Below are 24,096 nucleotides of genomic sequence, written 5' to 3' on the forward strand. Positions count from 1 at the left end.
TTTTTGGCTTAGCATTGTATCGTTCTAAAATATCTTCTACTGGCTGCTCTCAAGGGGCTGGGCTAGAGACCTTCTTGCTCTGATAAATTCCTGCAATTCCTACACGCCTAAGAGCATCTCAGGGCCATTCTTGATCAATGGACGTCCTTTGCTAAAGCTGCCCAGGGGGAGGAGGAGGAAAAAGATTTTAATAAAACAGCTGAGATTTTCCATTGTGCTGGACATTATTGGAAAGTGTAATGTGAGGCAATGACTGAAACTGAGAGAAACCATCCAAGGCTGTGCTCACAGTGAACTGAACAGTGTTTTTTGTTCTGGGATGTATATTGGAGTGAAGAGCCATCGCCAGGGTCAGAGCTGCTGTCTGCCAGCCTGCCCCTCGGGACCTGCCAAAGCTGCCGTCGGTGGCGGTTATCGGTGGGCACCAGCTGCTTATCTTTGTGTCTGAGGTGGGAACGGCACGTTGTGTCATGTACAGCCCTCGCTAAACAGAGGAAAATCTGTGTAAAGTCTGTGGCTAGTTACGCTTGAGTAATTTTGGCATTTGGAGATGAGTGGGACCAAACCAGCCTGGTATTGCCAGAATTTGGCCTTGACATTCCCTGTGTGGTGGCAACAGATGCGTTTATATGTGGACTGCTCTGGGAGACCACAATTGCCTGCTTTGTTTGAAGTTATTCTTTATCTTATCAGCTGTCTCTCATCTGAAGGCCATTTCTATATGACTTAGCTGCTTAGGAGTTTTTTGGGTTAGAACAGTAGATTCTTTTCTCTCCTTTCACTGGGGCAAGTCTGACAGAATATTGTTGCAGACAGTGCAGCCACAGCATTTTTACTGGAATAGCTTTTCAGAAAACAATTACATTAAATGTATTCTCTGTTCTCATAGCTCACAGCTGCTGTTGGTCTGCAAAGGACCAGACAGTTCATAGCTACAAGTGGCATATTGCAAATTAAGAGAAAATGATGCACCTTGGAGGAGCTCTTGTGGTGCTGCGGAGCTTCACTTCACAATGGCTAACCAAAAGGCAGGTATTTTTATATATTTATTTCATGACAGCGAGAGGTGAGATGTGAGCACAGAGAGGGAGAAAGAGGGTGGGTGGTGTGATTGCGGCCACAGGCAGAATGTACCTGGGTAGGGGTGTCTGCTGTTCAGCCGTGTGCCTTTTCAGCGGGACAACCCTCGGCTGCCTTAGGAGCACCTGAATTTCAGCGTGAAGGTTACACGCTGACTTGCTTTCGATGTTATCTGGCAATTTGATACTTTAAGAGCTATGTTTGTACGCTTGTGCAATACTGTTCCTATCTGTATTGTTGCACCTTGAGGGCTTGTCCGTGTGTAAAAGGGAGCACTGACATCAGTCGAGCTGCCACAGGTCTAAGTGAGACTCACACATCTGGCTCCCTTCTGCCACGGCAGCCCTGTCGGCTCGTGGCTTCCCAGCCCAGGACTGCCATTGCTCTTGGTGACTGTGGCTGGTGCAGGCTGCAACCAACGGCGAGCTCCTGCACTGGGTAGAAACTGGGATTGCACCGCTCCCTTTCTGGCTGCAGCCGCAGCAGCGGACTCGGGGCAGGGAGACACAGTCCAGCCCCAGGACAGGAGGTTGTATGCTGGTTTTCAGCCCATCCCTCCCAAAGAGAAGGACCATCCTATAGTTTGCTTTTTATTTGTTCTCCACTGGTGAAGGACATCAATCAAATGTCATAGTATTATGCCTATGAGCATTATAATGGTTGTCAGTGTCTTGCCTGTGTAATAGTGATGGCAATATCTCTGCATATTTCATGGTACTGACAGCAGAAGAAATCAGGTGGGAGTAAGAGTGGGGCTGGATCCTCCAGCATGAGACAGGGAGAGGCACAGGCTGATCACGGACTCTGTACAGGTATGGCAGTTTTGGCGCTAAGTCTTTCTGATACTGGTAACTACAGCATGTGTTGGGAACTGCAGTACAACTGTGGGTGCCAGGACCACATCCATCATTCTTAATACAATGCTACTCTTGGTTTTGACCTGCCCTACAAGAGCTGTCTTGACTAATAAGGGTATTGGGAAGTGTCCACACATTGTAAAGCAAAAGGAGGTTATTTCCTTACGTTGTGACAGGATATGTGATGAAGAGGCATGGACAGAGGCAAGCAGCCTTTCCAGCTTGCTGCTATTTTCATCTGGCTATGAATAGCCTTGTGAGATCAGTATTATCTGTTCCGGGTTTTGTTATGTTTTGGGTAGGGATGTTTTCATATCTTTATTACATGGACCTATGTGCAGCTTCAGGTCTCAAAGGGTGAGGTGGGTCTGGATGGTCCTATGCTGACCTAGGTGATGAAATTGGGCTGTTAAGTACAGTCATCATTTGTGGGTCCTGACTACCAAATCGGCAGGTTAAAATTCCTAAATTCATCCTCTTCTTTGCATGCAATGCAGCCTCTAGTCAATGAAATGTGCTTGGCCCATGGTGTATATTATTGATCTGTGCACATCCCAGCGCTGAGGAGGATGTGCAGCATTGGGAGGGAAAAGTGCACGCTGAGAAATCAGAACTGAGACTGGAGTGCCCTGCAGATGGTCTATAGATAATTTGTGTCTGTAGGCAGATGACAGCAAGAGCACTGAGCTGGTACTGTGCAGCTGAGCAGTTAGTGCTCGGGTTAGTTATGAAGAGCATTAACATAGTTCTGTTTTGAGCTGGAGCTGAGTTAAACCTCCCAGAAATAAAATGAAAATGCAGCACAAAGGCGGCGGCAGCCCCTTCAGCACCTGCCTTTCCAAAAGGGGCTATGTTTCATGCCTGCTAGGCTAAGAAAGCATTTAGTTTTCACCTGATGAAACTATTCGAAAGAGAGTTACTTAAAAAACCCAAACAACTCCCCAACAACATCCTCCTCCACTGTAATAAAAAGAAGAAACTTGAAGAAAGAGAATATATTAATTCAGGCGAGAGGTCTGTAACATACTCTCTTTCATAAATAGCTCTTACTGCTGCAGAAACCCTACATGGGATTAGTCAAACTATTTATTTTGGAAAGCGCTCCAGAACTACACCTTTTTGAGCTTTTCCTTGAGGGCGCAGCTGCATGCCCATGACCTGCGTGGCCAGCAGGCTCCGAGTGAGAGGAGCCAGGACCTCCGGCACAGGTAATTCAGTTGGTTTTGATCACTTGTGTGGGGACACGCTGCAGAGCACCGAGGAACAAGGAAATGAGCATTGTGCAGGCTGCAGGCTGTCCAAACGCGCTTTCACTCGGTGTGCCCCGATGCAGGTGTGCTCCCTGCGAGAGGACGTTGCGCTCTGCTGGAGAAAGGTTGGTGTTTGTTTGCCCCTTCACTTTTAGGGGTTGGATATTGGGTTGGTGCTAGGGGAGTGCATGTCATTCCGCCACTTGATGCTTTGCTGAAGGGGGCACTTTTGGACAGGTCACAAATTTCCATGTCTCAGCTGGTGTAAACGGGAGACTCCCCAGATTCACACTCAGCACCTGGCCTTTCCCTGGCTGTCAGCTCCAAAACACGTGGGACTGCTGTTCTCCCTGAGTGGCACTGCTCTTTGCTGGTGCACAGTCCAAGCAGCTGACAAAGGGAAGGTCTATTCATTTTATTAGTATCCTTCTTAGCTTTTCTGCAGGTGATCAGAGCTCGCCTCTCTCCAAGGGGTTGGCAGAGCCGTTAGCTGTGCCCCGTGTGAAGGCTGGCATTGCCTGTCTCCCACCCGGCTGCAGAGCTGCAGCTGGGCACGGCTTACACCACCTCTCCTGGCACTGCAAAACCAGTCTCGCAGGTGAAGATACCAGGGGTTGCAGGTGTTGGGAAAAGCCTTTTTGTACCTAAACACTGCTAAGCAGTTCTGTAGTAAGCTAGATGGGGGGCAGAGAGGGGTGTGAGGAATGACCAAAGCTCCCTGAGTAACACCTGGAATCAGCAAACAACAAATGTCCTTCCTCTGGAAGAAAAACCACAGCTGTGACACAGGTCTGTAAAATGAGCAACGTGGAGTAGGTGAATGCAGAGTAATCCTTACTGGGTTTTCTCATAAAATGCTTGGGGATATCAAATGAAGCAAGCGGTGGGTCAAAACAAAACGAGGGCAGATACTTTTGCATTTAAAGCGTAGTGAGGCTGTGGGACCGTGGGGCTTTGAGGATACTGCAAATGCTTAAAATTAATGTGAGTTCAGAAAGTAATTAGAAAAATCTGTGAAATGCAGAGACATTGCTCCTGTTTCGGGGAGTCCCTGCCCTGTACCTTGCAGGAAGCTGGAGCGCAGGATGGTTCGCTGTACCTTCTCTAGCCGTATGCTGTTAGCACTTGTTGAAGATAAACTAGTGCGTTACAGGGACTGTCAGTCTAGCCATGTATGGCCTTTTCTGTATTTTTAAACTGAACACTGAAAATCTCTTGGGAGGTAAGATGTGCACATCCCAGTATGGTGTTTTAATGGAACAGGCCTCACTTCTCTGCCTGTGCTTGGGCTCTGGGTTTGACAAGCTGCGCGGCTGCATAACATACCATCACAGATCTTCTCCGGTGACTGGAGCATTCGCTGCTTCTTGGGGAGGTGGCCACAAGAAATCAAAAGCTATCACAGTAAGAGATGCAGCCAGTTATGCCACATGGTAGGTCATGCTTCTGCTTGTCTCCACACACACACCCCCCCCACCCAGCATTTGTCAACACAGCTGGGCATGCGAGTCCATCTCTTTGTGATATTCTCTTCCCCAGAAAAGCAGTTAGAGGGAAGAAAGTCCTTTGGACATCCAGTGTGCTCCTCTGCTCAGATTTATGGTCTTTCCTGTAGCCATGATAATCCATTTTGCCCATCCGCTTTGTCGTGACAAGTGGCAGGTCCCAGCAGGGCTGCTCTCCCTGCACTGGGGCATCGTGGTGGTGCAGTGCCTGAGAGCAGCCTGAGTTTGCTCTGCACGGTGTGCCGCATCAGTCTTCAAGCAGATGCTGCTAATCCGGACACAAACAATTCGCTCTTTCATGACCCTCTGTTTTGCTCCTGTTGCCAGGGCACAATCCTGACCTAGAAAGGGTCTCCCATCAGCAGGAGGGAAGAAGAGTGCAACTTTCTTTTTGCTTGTCACGGTTTGTCCAAAACCAATTTACATCAGCGGGCTAATAAAGGTGCTTGCACTTAAGAGCTCCCAGTCTAGGGTAAAATCTGCCCCAGCGCTGCCCGATGACTCCCATCGTTGCTCTACAAATCCGCAAGGCTTTTGTGTTTCCCTTCCCTGCTGTTTGCAGAGGTGGCGAGGCGAGGGCTGGGCAGGACACACAGAAAGCGGCCCCGTCTGTGCGAGACCCACGGGGTCCTGGCTTTCTTACGGATCTGTTGATTTAGGTGTTTGTAGTGCATCATCCCTGTGGTCTCCAAACTGTTTATTAACAAGGCTTTGAGAGGGGAGAGGATTATGTGCAATCTACCAAAGCAAATCAAAGCTGTGTGGTGCTGCTGAAGGAGTGTAAGCGTGAGCTCTAGGATTAAGCAATCTGGAGGAGCGGGCGATGGTTGCGTATGATGATGGTGCAGTATACCTGCCAGATCCTGATAACATACTGTACATGTCAGTTGATTTTTATCCTTAATCTATTGCGCTTGCAGACCCAAGTAAACAAAATAACACGCTCTCCCTCGTCGCTGTGTACCTGAGTGGTTCATGGTGGGGTTCTCCTGTTTCAACCCTCTGCGGCGTCCAAGACACGGCAGCACCGTGCACCCATCAGAGGCTGCAAAAGCTCAAGTGGCAGCAGGGCCAGCCCTGGGGCTGTGGCACATATGGAGATCTTTTCCCAGCCCTGTTTACTCCTGCAGGCCTGGGTCGACAGCTTTGCAGCTCCTGAGACTGCCAGCAAAACCTCCAGGTGGAGCGGTCTTCTGGATCACCTCACTTTCCCACAGCGAGTGCATTAGGTGGTTTGATTTTTAACTATTTAAAACAAAAGAAGGTGTTGGCTGTTTGGTTGCTGTTAACCTTTTCCTTCTAATGTAACTATTGCAGTAAGGTAGAACATTCTCAGGGAAAAAAAAAGGCTATTTGCAAAGAAGTAGCCTTTATTCTAATGGACTACCATACTGATGAATAAATATGAGTCTTTGCTGAAAATGTTTTCTGAAGTACTTTCAGCCCACACGTCATGGGTTTGTTAAAAATAAATAAAAGTTCTAGAGAAGCAAATACTGTGAAAACTGTGTCCCTAGATACTTTTTTAAAAATAAAATCTGTCCCAGAAATTTCTGTAAATGTCTTTATAGAAGTAGGATTATGCCTGAGAGCCAGAGAGAGTAGATGGTTGGAACCAAGCGTGGAAGTGCTGTGGGAAGCTGGATGAAATGTAGGTTTAAACAGTAGAGATTCATCAGGGCTTTTTATTACTCTTTCTGGTTTAACTATTTAGAGTCGTATCAGTAGTTTCTCAGATGATAAAGGCTGTAATTGTAGCGTGACAAGCACAGCCATACTTGCCTCAAAGAAACATGAAAGGTTGTTTCCTTCCCTCCAAAAATTATTTTCAAATAATTACAGAGTTTTTATGTCAATGGCCATTCCTTTTGTGAGCCTTTTTATGTGGTGTTCTGTGGTATTTCTTTGTAAGCATTCAGGTCAGATGCCTATTCTTTCTTCTAACATGTTGTTACACCATTATGAAAAAGGCAAACATTTGGGAATGTATCATCCATAAAATAATGTAAATGATGTCAAATAAGCAAAGTTCAGCTGAAATACTTGTGCTCGACTTTGGGTATGCCAGTTGAAGGAAGAGGTGCACCATGTGGAGACAGTCCAAAGAAGAGTGACAAAAACGATGGAAGACCCCAGCCAGCTCTGAGGAACCTGAAGGAGCTGGGGTTAGTTAACGTGGAGGCTGAAGTGTAAAACCCTGTGAGGACGGCTGCAAAGGGAGCATCCCCACGGTGGATGGGACGGGCTGACGTCTATCAGGGAGATCTAGGGTGGGCAATAGGAAGAAGTTGCTTGCCAGTTAGCTAAGCTCTGAAATAGGTGGCCCGGGAGGGTGGTGGTTGCCATCCTGTTTGCCATGAAAGCTGGGATTTATTCATTTTTAATGACCTGACTCCCAAGGCTGTGACACTGGGAGAAAAAGCCAAGTATGATGAAACCCACAGTCACCTGACAGGCTTAGAAGCAGTGGAAAAATCCCATCTGGTGAGCTAGAAACTGCCTGCATGGACACAAGCAGAACTTCTGCTCCCTAGGAGGTGTGCCTTATTGCCCTCAAGTTGGTCAGGAGAGAGGAAAAGGAATAAAGTAGCAAAGCAACACATGATATACTCTTCCTCCACGCCCTGCAGCCTCTGGCTGTTTTCGACTTCTGTTGAAGCACTAAGTGATCTGCACCCGTACTGTTTGAATAGCAAATACCAGTGCAGCATAAAGTAAAGTGCGTGCACATTAGAAAATGAGCAGCCTCTGGTATTTTATAGCATAACATGCAGCAATAACACTTGCAGGTTGCTGTTCTATCATTTGCCAATTGCTTTACAAAGGTTGGCTGCTTATCCTCGGTCTCATTTACGGCAGAAAGAAGTGAGGAAAAGAAGAATGGAGGTAAAAAGCAAGCAAGCGTTTGGTAATTTACATGCATATTTTGCTTGTAGCGTGCTGAGTCAACTGTTTACCTGTTAGTAGGAGAGCGGCTAAAATAAAATATTGTCTTGGTTAGGATAATACTGCGTGGGGAGCTGTAGGACGGGGAGGAAAGTAGGGCAGCTTGTTTTGGAACTTGTGCTGAAGAACAAATAAAAACCCCCAATGTACACATTCGGTTACCATATGTCGTGCTTATCATAAAAGGCATCTCGGTGTTATTTCTTTGCAGGGATGCTTGAACTCCACGGAGGCAGACTTCCCGGTTGAAGAAAGCGCATGCCAGAGGTGCTGGGGTTGCCGTTGGTGAGAGGAGCTTTCGTGCCTGTTGAGGCAGCTAAGGCGGGCGGCAAGCTCGCTCCTTCCCGTGCTTGCCTGTTTGATTGACGTTGGCTTCCAAATCGCTGCAACCGTGCCTGAAGAAAAGCGAAGGAGCATCATTTTGCTGAGACAATTTTCCTGGCAGGGGAAGGCATGCAGCGCAGAGAAACGTGCCAGCAAAGAGCTTGGAAGTGCAAGTCCAGGTGCTAACGCAACTTCCACCCAAGCCATGCTGTTGTGAAGTCCTTTTTCTCCAGCCACGTCTTGCTCAGCGCACCAGGGCGGGCTGCACAGGGGCTGCCCATGGCATTGCGGCAGTCTGGGCTGGATTAGTTCCTGGTCTGTCATTGTTTCAGCTGTCTGAAGAACTGAAGAATATTGCAGGGAAGATGTTGGACTTGAGCTTCCTGACCGAGGAGGAGTATGAGAAGCTGATGAAGGTTCTGCAGAGAGATGCAGAGCTGAAGAAGAAGGATGGGGATCGCATCAGGTGAGAGAGCGTGCAATAACAGCAGGACGTGAGCTTTCCCTGGGGGGATTTGTTTACTTCTTTTAGAGAGGAATGTGTGTGTGTGTGTGTGCAACAAGGAGAGACGCAGGCTGCAGCAGTGCTGTCCCTTCTTGCTCAGATCCTGACGGATCTTTTCATTGCACCTCCTGCTCTCTCAGGCATCCTGCTGTCACTGCTGTCCTCTCTCTGCAGGATTGCAGGGCTGGACTCTTCTTTTGAGTTAATCAGCAGCCCTCAGAGACGCCAAGGGAAATCATCCCTTTCCTGCTCTGGGGAGGAAGATGCTGATTTCCCGGTGTCAGAGGTCCAAGCAGGGGAGTAGCTGCTGCCTTGTTTTCCTCACTTGGTAGCACAGAAATCCCATAGAGTGTTTTAAAATGAGACTTTACATCCCCATCTCAGCTTTGTGTCCCTCCGGTGCTCTTTGAGGTGGGTGTGTATGCAGCATCAGTTGTACAGGCAGAGAGGGGCAGTGAGAGGCTACGTGACCTGCCAAAGGTTTGCGGGGAGCTGTTTCAGAGCCAGGAATCGCTCTCAGTTCAGCTCACTTGCCACTGACCATCCTGGAGCTCAGGTCTGGTTGATCGGGATTGCTTGTTGCTACTGTCACTTTTTAAATGCCAGCCATTAGGCCATCTGGGTTGACAGTATGCACCAGGCTCAGGAAGCTGGCACCAAACTCTCCAGGGCAAGTAATGTGAGGGTGGATGGCCCTGTGCCAGCTTACCCCTGTGAAGGATGTGAGTCTCCAACTTGCTGTTGAGCCAAAAAAGAGTAAGACCCATGTAGGAGAGATGCTGAAGGCTTGAAGGGGGAGTGGGTTGATTTGCATCAGGCTCTAGGGAGCCTACGTGCCCTGGCCTCTGCTCGGGGGTGAGAGCTGGGGAAACAGAACTGGTGATGGCATGCAAGCAGCTTGGTCTTCAGGTGTATGTGTCCGCATACTCTTACATCTCCTCTGAATTGAAACAAGGTTTCAAAAAGGTTTTTTCTTCTCTTTTTCTTTTTCTGAAATGCGGTAACATTTCTGCTCTGCAGTGGAGGTTTGGGGAAAAGAGCGTTTGGATTATTTCAGTTTTGTTTCACTTGTCTTTGGAAGCTGTTGCACAGAAGGCTTTCCTTTGGAAGTAAAGTGAGTTAGATCCTGACTGGGGTGGTGCCAAGTGCCACTTGCTGTCAGTATGGCTATATGCAGTAAGACCTTTGGTGCAAGTGTGGACATGTTTGGGTCCAAACAACCTGCCTGCTGGGTGAAATGAAATCAATGGCATTACACTGATCTGGTGTCAACAAGATTAAAATATGTTCCTATTTCTCCTCTGGCCCAGCACCTCGAGACCCTCACGGGGGCAGATGCAGCCCTAGTCTAGATGGGAGCTGTGCAGCTCCCTGCCTGTCAGTCCTGCTGGGCCCCCCAGCACTGCCTGCAGAGGCTTGAGCCCAGTTATCCCATACCTGCTCCCTTCTGGCCTTTAGGCAGCCAAATGTGACCCTTCAAGGCTCCACAGTTATCCGGGGTTTTGCTCCCTCTTACTGATGAGAATTGGACTGAGGTGGGAGTTTTCCTCTGGCCTCTCACGTCTCGCAGGGACCCTGAATTGTGGTGAGCTGTGGGAGGCAGTGCCAGCTGAAAGGCAGCTAATTCAGTAAGCCGTGGTATAAAAACAGAATAACTGGAGGAGGGTTAAAAGTACAGGCTAGCAAACAGAGCACTGACGGGTTTAGGTGCCAAAAACCAGCCCTGGGTGTGCCTGAGCGAGTTACAGTAGGAGAAGCTGTGCTCAGGAAGGAAAGCTGACTGAGTGCCAAAATTGGCATGGCAGGAGGAGCAGGGAGAGGAGCAGTGTCCAGGGAGAATGCTGCAGGGACAGGTTGCTCCCCTAAATAACATGATTTATTTCCATGGTTTGCCTCAGATTTGATGCAAAAAGGTTTGCCCCTCCTGAAGAGTTTAATAGACAAATAAAACGGAGAAGTGCAAGACCTGCAAACAGCCCCACCCCTTCCCAAACCCTCAGGGCTGCAAAGCAAATAGGCAAATCTCCTTGGCAGATGACTCTGATTTGGATTTGTAAAATTTGGAAGAGGTAAAAGCCTGTGTTTACAAGGTGCTGTTCCCATTTCCAATAAAGAATAAACCAGCTTTTGTTTTAATGCTGGTTTGGCCCTTGTGATTGCAGAGAATATTCTCTGAATCCTTTGTAGTATTGGACAGGTGAACTGTACGGACAATTGTTACGAAGGTAGCTCAGGGGAAGTCGAAACCTTGGAGATCTTTTTGGTGTGTAATGTTCTCATTGACTTTCAGGCGGATACAAGGCTCCATCAAGGATGAAAAGAAGAAGAAGTTTGTGACAGGTGAATGGTTTTCGGAAGTGAAGGCAAAACGGTTTCAGGAAGACTTAGAGGGGCCGGATCTACTTCGGGCATCTATTAGAAGGAAAAAGGGCAAACTGGAAAGTAAGTATGTTAGTGTGCACCTTAAGAAAACAAATTGATGGACTAGAAAAAAGTGGTCAAGTATGGGGGTCTGCCTGTACTGGGAGCCTGTTGGGGACCCGCCTTTGTGTTGTCATCGGGAGATTGTCATCTAAGCTTTAAGTACTAGAAAAAGATACCTGATTATCCAAATCAGGGCCCAAAGAAAAAATTACAGTGTGGCAGAGGACCAAGGCAAAAGCTGTTTACCAGCTGCGTGCGGTAAATGCCTTTTCCCCACTTCAGCTTCTTTTTTCCAAAATGTCTATTTGTCAGAGGTCACTGGTATAATTTCTTGTCTGTCGTGGTTTAACCCCAGCCAGCAACTAAGCACCACGCAGCCGCCCACTCAAAGCAAAAAGGGAAGGGGATGATGTAGGGCAATTTCTGGCATCAAACTGATAGGTGTGGGTCAAACAACACCACCACCCCCCCCCCCAATTCCTAGAGTGGTCTGACAAAAACAGACATCTGTCTGCTCTTTTAGGCCTCCAGAGTGGTGGGGTCAGTCACGTCTCTGCAAAGGGAAGGGGTGCCTCTCTTCTCCTGGCAAATGTTTGCCTACTTGAGAGGGTCCATGCCTAGCTTTTTACATGGGAATAATTCCAAGGCACAATGTAGTTTTCAAAATAAAAAGGGCTTTGGGGCCAAGTCTGAATGTTACCCAGGCTGCTGTGCCATAGCAAGGGTATATCTGGGACCGTGTGCTAATTTGCAGCAGATGTATTGTGTGTTGTTCGACGTGCAGATGAACTCCCGTGGTGGTATGTAAACCAGATCAAATCAGATTTGTTGGCTCAGGGCAGGGAAGAGAAGAGCTCAGCCCTGTGTGAAATGAGCAGGACTGTGCTTTGAGCCCAAACGTAACCAGCCTGGAGCTGGCACTTCTTGCTGAACATTTGTGCAAAGCAGAACCGGGGATGATTCACATCCAGTCCTCAACATGAAGACAGGTCAACTGACTCTGCAGCAGGACTGTGGAACTGCAGCCCAGTTTCACAAAACCTCCTTGATCATTTGTCAGGGTGGGTAATCACAGATACTCAGACACGGCTGGTGAGTTACTGGCTGCTGCTGCTTTGGGGAAGCCATGGCCCTGAAAGACAGCTCTAAGCAAAGTCTACCATGGTCCCTAATATAAGTACCCTATAACTGGGCTCTGTTCTTTTGCAGTAAAGACTACTGTTAGATAAAGGGTTATCTTCCATCTGCCCAAAACTCAAATGTCGTCTCCACCAGTTCAGTTCAGCCCTCTTTCCTAGGCCCAGCTGCCCATTCCTGCTGTGGGGTAGCAGCTGTATAGATCACTCCTTTGTTTGGTGGGCCTCGTTGGCCAGGATATCTCTGTAACATTAATTGCCTGGGTTTAGTATACCCCTCTTAGCTCCACATTACTTAGACACATTCTGAAAGCTAAACGCTGGCTAGGGACTTCACTAACCGAGAGCCTCATTTTCTTTTTGCTTTTTGCTTATCCCTGACAGGTCTCATAACTTAGCATAGATTCATTGGGCCCTCTGATGCAGCACTGGCCCATCATATTTCATATGAAGTTGCTTTTACCCCTGGTATTAAGGATTCATGATGTCATTAAATTTACTTTTTATCATCCCTCCAGAATGCTAAAACGTATAAAACCTTTTCCAGCTCGACAAAGTTGCCTGGCCATTTCTGCAGAGCATGTTCTGCTTTTTGAGGATGTGCATTTGTGCTTGCACCCTCTTTGCGTGAAGAGACAGACGCTTCAGCAGCCCCTCTGCTAGGGCCCAGGTCAGACAAATGCTCTGTCATCTGCAGCCCAGCTAGCGGCCAGCAGTGAATTGGATTCGTCTGCCTTTTGCCTTGCCAGAGGCATCAGCACCTTTAGCTTGCAGCCCACTTCAGGAAAGCAAAATCTGAAGTACTGTTGGTTTTAGATTTAACTTTTACTGCTGATGTGCACATATGAGATGTGGTTTCAGGTTATCATGTAAAATAATCTCATTAATATAGCAGTAATATGCAAGTTATGTCTTTGCATGCGCATTACTTGACTAATGCTGTTTTAAGAAGGAAGAAGCAAATGTTGCTAAATTACTATAGTAATTACATTTAGATTTAGCCCTCTTCATTTCTTTTTCAACTTTTTTTCTTCCGTTTCTTTCTCTTTTTCTATTCTCAGACTTATTTTGATAAAGCACAGGTATAACATGTGACTTTATTCCTTCCTTTTACTTTTCCCACTGCCATTTTACAGCAGTGGTAGAGGATCAAGATTCTGCAGCTGATAGTTTCACCTTGCTGTTACCTGTTGCCTGCTCAGCTCCTGGGGTGGTTACCATATAGATTGCCTTCCTTCACATGTGAGGGCAAGCACTTCTCTCACTGACTTGTCAGCAAGAGTATTGCACTGGTGAGAGCGGCGCTTGGCCCATCGGGGAACAAGGATGAGGCCCCTTTACAAACAGTTTGGCCATGCAGCTCACGTTCAATCTGCAGTAGATGAGATAAGGGCCTTTGCTTGCCATTTTGACACCTTTTTTTCTTCTGGAAAGATCAGAGTCATTCACCTTCTGTTGGTTTTCAAGGTGATGAAGGGGTGTGTGTTTATTTAGCCAAATCAGTGTAACATGTTCATGACTTCAGGGCTGTTAATCCTGATTTAAAAGTCTTTGATGACTGTGTTAGGGAGTGAAATGAGAAAATTCCTGCATGGAGAAGCCCCACTGAGATATTTGCTGGCATTGCCTTTGCATGGTAAACAGGCTGAGGAGAGGTGGAAATTTGTGCCGGCACAGGAGAATGCCCAGTGACCTTTCCTGGAGGAGGGTTTTAACCTTCAGAAAGGAGGGTTGTGTGGATCCCTAAGGGTCTTCACTGTTGCTATTGCTTATAATAGAAGACACTAGTAATCGGCAGTAATATAAATCTATAAAATGGATAGATACCCTATATTTAAACTACAGCCTGCAGAGCAGCACAGATGGATGAATTTGGTGATAACTTCTCCTTGAGCTTGTGTGCAATGGATGGGAGCTAAAAATCATCTTGGAGAGAGACCATTTTATCCACCTGCTGAGGCAAGTCAGCCCTGATGGCACAGTTAGCTGTGCCTTCCCCAAGCGTTGAGTGTCTTCGTTTTGAAGTGATTGGAAATGAGTAAAGCAGCTAAAGTGTTAGAGCAGGAGTGGCTGTATATATATGTATTTAAATATACATATGGACAAGTTAAACTGGTCAGGCCACTACTAATTTCTATTGGAATTTGCTTCTTATTCTGTCTCATCCTGAAGTTAGCAAAGGTATTTTGCTTGTCTTGATGGATTATAACATACTAATAACCTATTTGTTTGTGGTTATAGAAGCCAGGTATAGCTGTGTCAGTGGCTGAGCCATTTTGAAGGGCAGTGGTTTGAATGGGAAGAAGTGAACACCTCCCGCTGCCTCTGCCAGCTGGGAGGGGGGAGTTCTGTGTGAGGGGGAAGTGTCAGTGAAAAGCAAATATGACACAATGCCTTTGGACGTGAGGTGAGAAATGAATGCAGTCTTCGGTTGTCAAGGTCTTTTCAACCATGACAGGCAGGGGAAAAACATGGGAGCTCTGTGTTTGGTTCCTCTACTTCCAGAGCAGCTGCCTGCTGGCATCTCCCTCCCTCAGGTCTGGGGCAGAAGAGAAGGACGTGGCTCCCTGTATAAATAAACGTTCCTCAGCGTGCGTTCCCATGCCTGCATGTGACGTGGCCTGCACGTGCCACCGGCCATGCCACAGCTTGTCTCTCCCAAAACGATGTTCAGTGATGCTTTTTGCACATCAACGTTTACATGGACAAAACGCAGCCCCTCTCTCAGAAACATACTCTCTAAAACTGGCTCGTTCTTACACAACCAGGCTCCCGTCTTGCAGCAGGAGTGACTCCCCGACTTCCCACTGCTGCGGAAACCACGGGATCACCCAGCTGCCATCTCATGTGTGTGCCAGACGTGGTCCTAACGCCGACAGCCCCGAGCAACGCCTGCCGTGGTCCCCTGCACCGCAGGACCAGGCGCTGGGCGGGGAGGAAGAGTTGGGACTGCAGCATTTTTCTCCATGGGGATGCACAGGCAAGGGGGAATGAAGCTTCATCTTCGGATATCCCCGTTACCTGCGGGCTGACTGTGCTGATGCTGGATGGCACCACACGGGCAGCACCAGCGTGACATTGATATCACAGCCTGTCCGTAGGACTGATCTGCTCTTGGGTTTGGTACAGTTTTCTAACCAGATAACAAGTGAAGCTATATTATTTAATGTCACATCTGAATCCTTTAAGCTTCTGATTCTATTGTATTGTGTCATGAAATATATCCTGAAGAGATTTGGCAGTTTTTGTAACAGGTAGATTTACTCTTTAAAATAGACCTAGCTGCGTGTGAATAAATACATGCCGTTCTTGTTGACCAGACTAGTTTCTCATTGCTGTTTTAGAGTTTAATCCTTTTGGTTTTGCAGTAGCAAGAAAGCCTGTTTGCCAGCAAAATGTCTAATGCAACTTTATACCCTGGCAGGCTGCTCTAAAGGTTACCGTCTCCTATTGTTTTTTTCTTTCGGGTCCTTGAGAGCTTAGAAGACATAGCTGAGCCTTGTGCCAGTAAAAATAACAGGGATCTCCTCATTAACTGTATTGGCCTCCTCCTTTGTTTGCCAAGATCGGATGACTTTCAGTCAAAACAGGAAATGGCTGAATTTAAATCCTGGTACGGATTAACTATATTGACAGCCATGGCAGTGTCTTGCGAAGGTTTCCAGTGATGTGACAGCTCCTGGCGTGAGTCAGGCGTTAGGCAGCTCGCTTTGGCGCCTCGGACCCGTGAGGTCTGGAGGTGCCTTTGCTGCGTGGGGAGCGTGGGCGACGCTGTCCCGGGGCCTCCCCCATCCGCGGGGGGAGCAGGCAGAGCCCCCCATCAGCCATCTCCTGTTAAATCCCCAGGGTTCGTGCTGGTGGGGCTCATTTAACAAGCCTTTTCTTTCCGCAAACAAAACACACCGACCATTACAAGTTTAAATAAATGTAATTTCTCAGTTGTCTGTGTTATATTACAGATGAGGCCAACGAGCACATCCCGATGGGTCTGGAAAGCAAAGCTGCCCTGAGTCCTGCCTTCCCTGAGCGTGCTGCTGGCACAGGAGAGGAGAGGTAACCGCCGCTGCTTGTGCAACATTCTGGCTGCTGCTCTTACTCCTAATGAAAATTGAATGCTACCCATTAAATCCTGGTCTTTAACTGAGTTTCCAAGACTGTATAAGTAATAGGTTATATAGGATATTTTTAACCTTTTTCCAGGAATTGTCAGAATATCAATCCTCCCCTAATAACTACCTGCTAATGTGCTTACCCCAGAAAGGTCTTTTCCTGCATGATTTGATAACGGGTCAGTAAAATGGAAGCTGTCTCTAATGTCAGGATATTCTGGTTAGTTTTTCAAAGTAATTATGGTTTTATTTGTTTAATTTTTGCCATGGAGCAACACTAACAAAATGAACTGTTGGAGGAAACTGCTCATTTCCTGCTGGTGCCAACCTCTGCATCCAGTGCTCAGCACTCTCCATCAAGGCTTGGTAGGATTTCACGTTGTGCTGACTGAGCAGAAACACCCACTAAAGGCACTCCAATGAGCAAATCAGCGACCTCACTCAATATTCGTGGACTATGGAGAAGCCATTAAATATTCACATATTCATTTATTGTTGCTCCCGTCTCATTTGCATTTTTTTGTCAGCAGGATGAGGAATCTTTCTTCACAGGTGGCAATTGCTCCAGTTAAATATTAAATATGGGCCTTGACAAGACTTTGAAACCTCTTGCAGAGGTTGGGTGTTGCTTAATGAAGGATCCAGAGTCAACAAGCCTGAGACGCTCCTCCTTTACCGGCACAGCAATGGTCCTAATGTTTTTTTGGGGGGTTGATTGAATCGTGAAAAGTTTGCTTTGTTTTTCTCATTCAACCCTAAGCACAAAGCATTCCCTCATGAAATCTCACCAGCTTGACTGCTGTTTTCCATCTGGAGAGCAGCCACCACTAGACACTCCCAAAGACCGTAGAAACAGTCAAGTAAACTGCCTGTGATATGTGTTTCTTCCATTTATTTATCAGGCCGTTAGTAATCAACTTATGTTCCAAGCATGAAGATTTATATCCTGTATTATAGTTTTGCCCTAACTATTGTTGTCATAATCATTCCCGTAGTTTCTAAATCCTCTACCAATCTGGTTATGCCTTTGGCCTGAACTGGGAGGTGTGACCTGTTCTTCCTGGGCCATAGCATGGAAACATATCTCCCTCCTGCATGGCTCTTGGGCTCTTCTGGCACTGCTGTTTCCTGTGTTTTTCCCTACAGTTTTCTCCCAGAAGGGGAAAGTTTGAATAAACCCAGAAGTTGACACCATTGTTTTTATTGAGCAAGTTCTGTACTGACTGCAGTGGGAGACTCATCCTTACTCCACGTTCAGGCCATTTAACATGTTCCCCAGTCCTTCCAAGCAGTAACAGAGAAAATAAATGAAGGCACCAGCTCTGGCCTGGGCTGGGTCAGTAGATAAAATTGGTAAAGTAGCTGAGCAGAGCTGAGATGATGTTGAAGACTGCCTGACCACCCTACCAGGTACATCACTAGCACTGATCTCCTTACTCAGGTGTTTCTGCTCTCCCACAGATCCAGCACACCTGCACTTGATACCACAGAGGAGTGTAAAATCTTGCCAAAACCGAAGCCGAGACTTCCTGTCCTGCTGTCTGCATCACATAAGGTAGTATAGGCACAGCCTCTGCGCTTTGTTTTGTTATTCCTTGGACCTTCAAACAGTCTGTACCTACTGGCAGGGGCTCCACAGACTGCCTGCCCTGGTGTCTGTGCTCAAATAAAATACATTTTTCCAGTCTTGCCAGTTTATATACACTGATAGGGTTTGTTTTCCGTTCAGAGATCCAGTATACATGATGTCTCTTCCTCAGAGAGTGACACTGGAACAAGTCCATTTGTGGCTGCAACAAACAGCTTGCATTTGTCTAGAAAAGGTAAGGTTTTTGTTCAGTGAGCCATTGGTGTTTTTGTTATTCAACATCAAACACCACGAAACAAGACGCTTTTTTGAGTGTGTAAAAATCAATAACAAAGAGTATTTCTTACCTTGGCATGTAAGAATGGGCTGCCAACATTTGTATGAATTATGCCCAAGGCAGCAGGGACCAAGAAAAAAAAAAAATCCAATGACTAAAACTTCTCCTGGCTCTCCATACATTTTAAACTGAGTGCTTGGCTCACAACTCCTTAATCCATAGATCCAAATTACCTTCTCTTTCCTGCCTTGAATGTAGAGTGTATTTTTGGTACATAGCAAATAGCCGGTAGGAAGGCTGTCAAACTGAAAGCAAAGCTGCAAACAAATCCCCAACTCACAGCAATAATTTAGAACTCAGTGGATTTTTTCCATGTCCTGTTGCAGAGCGAAGGGCTAGGGTTTTCAGGGCTTTCTTCAGATCGAAAGGGACTTGCTAGAGTCTCAAAATGGGGAAGAATTAGGAACATATTGATGGTTTCTGGAAACTTCTGCTGGCTTCCCTTTGAGAAGCTGCAGCCCAGACATTCCAGGGAAACGTGATGCAATGCAGTGGGACAGGCTGTGAGCATTTGTTGTTGTTGTAGGTCGTGGAGTATCTCCGTTGCCCACCAAGCTTTCAGAGGATGCTGTGCCTCAGCCCAGCAGTGCAGCTGGAGGAGAAGCTCTTGATGGGGCCACTGGCACCACAGTGGGGCCAAAAACTCCACCTGAAGAAACTTACGCTCCCAGCAAGATACCAGTTAAGAGGAAACCAAGTAGAACTTTCCCCAGATCCGAGCAGTTTGTGAATCATGTGGGGCCAGCAGAGAACAGCCTCGCAAATAGAAAGCTGCTGGCAAGCTCCAAACCACTGACCGCAGAGGGGGAAGGCAGCCAGGCTGTGAAGCACGGCGTGAACTATACGATCTCATCAATGAGTAACAAAGAGGAGGATATCGGCCTCAATCGTGAACACTTCAAGAACTTGAAGAACTTCTGGGAGAAGGGAGCAGACTCTGTGATGGTGAGAAACGTGCCGGAGGACCCGAGCTGGGTGGAGGCAGATGGTAGGCAGTTCAAGCTGTGCCGCTCTCTCTCTGTGCAGCCTGGGCAAGGCCAGAACACCGAAGAAAAACCTGGCATCTTCACCAAAACAAGAACCCCTTACAAAAGGACAATAACCCTGTCTTCTAGCGAGGAAGAACCAAGCTATGTAGCCCCTGCAAGGAAGGGCTCGGTTTCCGTCGTTCCTAGATCCACATACGCCAAGAGCAAAGGCGGCCCGGTTACAAGAAATAACTCGCTGGGTGAAAGCAATGGGAAGCCAACGGTGCCAGAGGAAGAGAAAGCAGCACAGCGCTGCTCCAAGAAATCCAGATTGCCTGTGCGAGAGCCTTCCGTCAAAATCGAGTCGCCTACCAAAGAAGTGTCTGGCAGCACGTTTGAGCCAGAGACGCCTACAGACGAGTTTATCGTGGCAGAAGAGCGCAAGCACACAGCGAATTCCCTGGCGAGCAGGGTGCAGATACTGATCGAGCCTGTGCTTACAGATGGTGAAAACGATGATGAGAAAGAGGAAAGATCTGATTTGGGCACTCATGGCAACGTGGAAATAAATGGAGAGCTACCTGGGGAAGAAATGTGTGAGCCTTCAGACAAGCCAACACCCAGTGAACCAGCCGGAGAGAGAGAAGCCGTTCAGGGAACGGACTCAGCTGTTTACTCAGGTACTGAGGGCTGTAACCGCGCCCTATGAAATCCCAATAGAGAGTCATCCCTAAGCCTGTTTTCTTCCCTAGCCGTTCTGCACTTGCACACTTTCTTCATTTGTCCATTTATCCTATATTGCAATTTGTGCAGAGTTAGCATGCGTGGATTGTGTTTAGCAAACAGCTCTGGAAACAAATCTTGTGTAGCGCGGAGCAAGTGTAAAAGGGGCAGTGCCATGTTGCCTTGCCTTCCTCCCCACAACCAGCCCTCGTGCCTTACCTGCAAGCACCTCAGCTCGGGACAGCCCTCCATTTCTTTAGCGCTACCTACAACAGGTCACAGGAACTTAGTTTATTTCACTCACTGGGAAGACTGTACTTTCTTCAAATGTGGGGCTGGAGGAATTATTTCTGGTGGTAGAGATAAGTCTGACACAAATAGAAGAAATAAAATGTGAAGCAAAGTGTTTAATAAATACATTGGCCATTAGGCTACCTTGGTAACAGCCGCTGGCTGTCAGTGCTTAAATTACATTTTGGGTCTTCTGGGTATGCACAAGTGATTTTTGGATATTAAACTGCAACCAAAGTGGACTAAACAAGGAGTCTGATCTTTCTGGGTTCTGGTACCATGTTCTCAACCATGATGGTGTCAATAGTATCACCTTTTTATTGGCCTCTTCCTCTGGGTTCGATGGGCTCTTGTAGTGACTGTTACTATGAGCAAAAGTTATTGTTAATTGCAATACATTTTACATGTGGGCTCTGATTGCCCACAGCTCTGCTCTCTGCCAAGCAAAGACCTAGGAAGAGCGAGCTGCTTATCGCCTTTTTCCAAATTTCCTGTCCTCATGTACCTGGGTAAGACCTGTCTGAGAGCATTTTCTGTAGACTCATCTGATTTTTATTTTTTTACTGTGTCATTTCTTGGCTTATTTCCTACCTCATATAACATTTCTATGACAATCCTGAGTTGCACCTCAGGTAAACGCAAACATTTCCTTTATATAGCAGATCATTCTTGCATTTCTCATGGTTTTTGCCTTATTATTACATTCATTTCAGGATGGTATTAGCAGATGGCTGTGTTGCACTGGAAGTTCTTTGCAAGTGCTGGTCTGTTTTAGGGACTGGGTTAATCCAGTGTTTACATTTCCCATCATAGCGTGAAGAGGTTTTCTCAGGGAGAGATTAAAGCACACTGATGCTTTGAAAGCAGCCCTGTGTAATGTAACTGCAATGTGCTCTAAGCAGAGTGAACAAGCCAGGAGAGACAGAAACACACGTGCTTGTTGACACACTGCCCATTTGTGTATATTTATTTACCATGTTGATTTGGCTTTTCATGTATTCCAGAGGAAGATGGGGATCATTCTCCCGCCGCTCAGGCACTGGCCCGAGCAAATAGCATTAATCTTGCAAAGAGCATGGTGAACATTTACACAACCACAGAGAGTGAGTAACATCTTTCTTTCTCCTTTTTGGTTTACGTTCACTGAAGGTAATATATTTGCCCGAGTTCTGCATCCCTGGTGCTTCTGTGCATTTACCAGGCAAGGAAAATGACATATTGTTTCATCATCAAATTAGAGAGCTTATAGTGCCTAAAATTAAATTCAGAGCCAGGAAATTGCAGCTAGATTGATGGTATGTTACTCAGTGTCTTCAGCAAAAACCACAAGGGCTTCAGAGGGTTGGCAAGAAGCTTGTACTTGTCTCTCCTCTTCCCCCACCGAGTACCGTGGGAGCTGCATGGCAGCCTGTGCAGTGGATTAATCAGAGGTGCCAGACTTCACGTCCAGCGTGCCAGTCACGCCGCAGACTCCTGTCACAGGCTCACTGGGCTTGCAGTGCCCAGCCTGAGCCTCTCACCTCCCCCAGAGCAGACTCCATTTGCTGGACTGATCTCCCCAGCTACCAGCTGGGACGTGCTTTATGGTGACAGTTTCTCCCTGAGAAACCAAGAGAAGCTAAGGAGAAGGCAACAAGAAAGCAGCAGCAAACCTGAAGAAGCCCACGACCACGAAACCTGTCTGTCCCACCAAGAAGCCCAAGAAAGCTGCAGCCAAGGAGCAGGGCCTGAAGGAAGGCAGCAGCAGCCTCTGTGGCCAAGAAAACCACTTACAGTCCCCAAAAGGTGAAAACTGTCAAGCCCAAGAGGTCAGCTGAGCGCTTGCCTAAAAGCAATGTGGTAAGGCCAAGGCTGCCAGGACTGAGGTGAGAGGGCTGGGAAGGCAATGCCCGAGGAAGGGTAAAGCCGCTTAGAGGAAACGATCGAGCCCTTTTAAGTAAGCCCGACCCCTGGTTATGGGAGGGAGGAGAGTCCCCTTCGGGGCTGTGTCGAAGGCAGCCTGCGGGTGGGACGCACTGCATCGCCCTGCGACGGTGCCCACCCTGTCCCGTAGCCTCGTGCCACGTGCGCGCCCCGTCGTATGGTGCAGCGACATGTCGCACGGCACGGTGGCTCGAAGATTTGGGTCCCACGTGCGTTGCCGTTCAGTGATGCGGTCTTCACACAGACAACCGAGATTTTAGCCTCTCCTCATTAAAGCTTATTTAGAGCCACAAACTTCACCCTTGGAAACCCTCCTCTACAGTTACACTTACTTGTTTGCAGTATAACAAGTAGTCTGTGGAGAGGGCTAGATTTAATGCTTTGCTTATGTTTGGAAATAAAAATAGTAAATATCAAATGAATGGTAAATCATATAAAAGGTAAATCATACAGAAGGAAAATGCCAAAGAAGCTCTTGGGCATTTTGAGTGCTGAAGAAGGTATCGTTGTGGCTAACATGCTCAACAAGCGTGTTTATGTGCGTGCACGTTTATGCACATGTATCTTCTAAAAACAGGTTCCTCTGGGATGGAGATAGTCATCTGCAAGGGAGTTATTGAGAAAAGATAAAGATAGAACAAATGGGTTTTATTTAGCCATTTAAGCCGTCCAGTAACCATCTTTCTAAGTTGATATGAAGCTTTCTGATTTTTTTTTCCTTTTAGATATCTGGCTATTGTCCACCTCTTTGTCTAGCAGAGTATTTCAGAGGTGTATGCAATGGTGAAATTGTAGGTATAAATATTTTACAGCTCTTCTGTACAGGGCGTTGTGCTATGAGATGAAAATGTGAGCATGTTTGGTTTCTTTGACAAGGAGGCAGATCTGTATGGTTTTAGTCTAAATTAAATCTACACAAAGAAAGTGGTGCAAACAAGAGACATCCTTAGGCTACTAAGTGAATTAAATTAGCCACTAGAGGGAGTTTGCACACTCCCACACATTGAACGAAAACACATTGAAAATAGCTTTAAGATGTTAGCTAGCAGTTTTTGTCTTGAGGAGGGTCAGCTTCAATGGCAGACGACAGAGACTGGGCAAGTAGGTGGTACTCTGGTACCTCCCACAAGCTTTTCCTCCTTCCTTGTGCCCTTAAACAAAAATGTGACTTTCTTACATTTTCCTGACTCTGACAAGGTATCTTGATGCCTTTTTTGTTTGTACCTACAGCATACAATAAACCTCATTTGATACCCCATCAGTTTCTTGAACCTGAAAGAGTCAAAGAGCTGAGCAGATCCTCTCCTCTCCTGTTGTCTGAGGTAGGCTAGATACCAGAAATGGCTGGCGTAATGTTCACAGCATCCCCTGAATGGCAGTCGGTTTCATGGGACTGTTTCTCCTGGACACGGACAGTACTTGCTTTAGAGCATACCTTGGTTATATCATAAATAAATGAGAAGAGCCTTCAGAAAAAAGCCCCCAGTAACCCAGACCAACCCTTCTATCCTGGAGGAGTTTTAGCGTTTCCCTCTGTCTCAAACCACGCTATTCCATGCCCTTTCCAAGAGCCCAGGCAGTTTCATGCAGCTCTGTTTGGAGGCAGTTAATGATGACGTTCGCTGTCGGTCGGAGAGAATGCCTCTAGGGAGACTCCCCGCGCTCTCCTCCACTCTCCTAACCTGATCGCTGCTTAATGGGACTCTGCTGAGCTATTGGTTTTTCTCTGTAGTGTTGCAAAGTGCTCATACAGCAGAGCTTAAAGATGCTTGTTATTTTCTGAGCAGACTGAATCAGACACGGCTTCGGAAATCAGCTTCCAGTTTAACAAGCACAAAAAGACGCCTAGCGTTGGCAGCCACTCGTCCGACATGGCATCTGTCTCCTCGGTAGGTATTTAACGCGTACATCTCGCTAGATAGGGCTTCTCAGTCGGATGCAGTGACACTGCATTTAGGCTGATACTGATGATGTGACCTCCGGAGTGTCCTGTTGGTTTCTGCATGGTACATTATTAAAAGAACGGTGACGGTTAATTGACTTACTTGCATTAAAGGAGTGTCTCCAGGTACCATCTCAAATTAGAGACCCACCGAGTCATTGTTAGACAAATTCACAGTAAGCGGTAGC

General features: G+C 47.0%; 1 protein-coding gene across 4 annotated transcripts in view; it reads left to right on the plus strand.

The window, feature by feature from the left end:
* The window catches only part of PSMD10 (proteasome 26S subunit, non-ATPase 10), an 86,994-nt gene that overhangs the window by 53,539 nt on the left and 9,359 nt on the right, over positions 1-24,096 (plus strand). Inside the window, exons 1-10 of one of the 4 annotated variants that reach the window (XM_052813087.1) lie at positions 6,639-6,962; positions 7,850-8,428; positions 10,758-10,909; positions 15,987-16,080; positions 17,598-17,691; positions 17,866-17,959; positions 18,588-19,709; positions 21,048-21,146; positions 23,197-23,288; positions 23,754-23,855. In XM_052813087.1, the coding sequence (XP_052669047.1) occupies positions 8,328-8,428; positions 10,758-10,909; positions 15,987-16,080; positions 17,598-17,691; positions 17,866-17,959; positions 18,588-19,709; positions 21,048-21,146; positions 23,197-23,288; positions 23,754-23,855 (1,950 nt within the window). In that variant the 5' untranslated portion in view covers positions 6,639-6,962; positions 7,850-8,327. The other 3 variants (XM_052813088.1, XM_052813089.1, XM_052813092.1) reach the window with 3 other exon arrangements.

The sequence above is a fragment of the Harpia harpyja genome, chromosome 18 (genome assembly GCF_026419915.1).
Source record: "Harpia harpyja isolate bHarHar1 chromosome 18, bHarHar1 primary haplotype, whole genome shotgun sequence".
Classification (NCBI taxonomy): Eukaryota; Metazoa; Chordata; class Aves; order Accipitriformes; family Accipitridae; genus Harpia; species Harpia harpyja.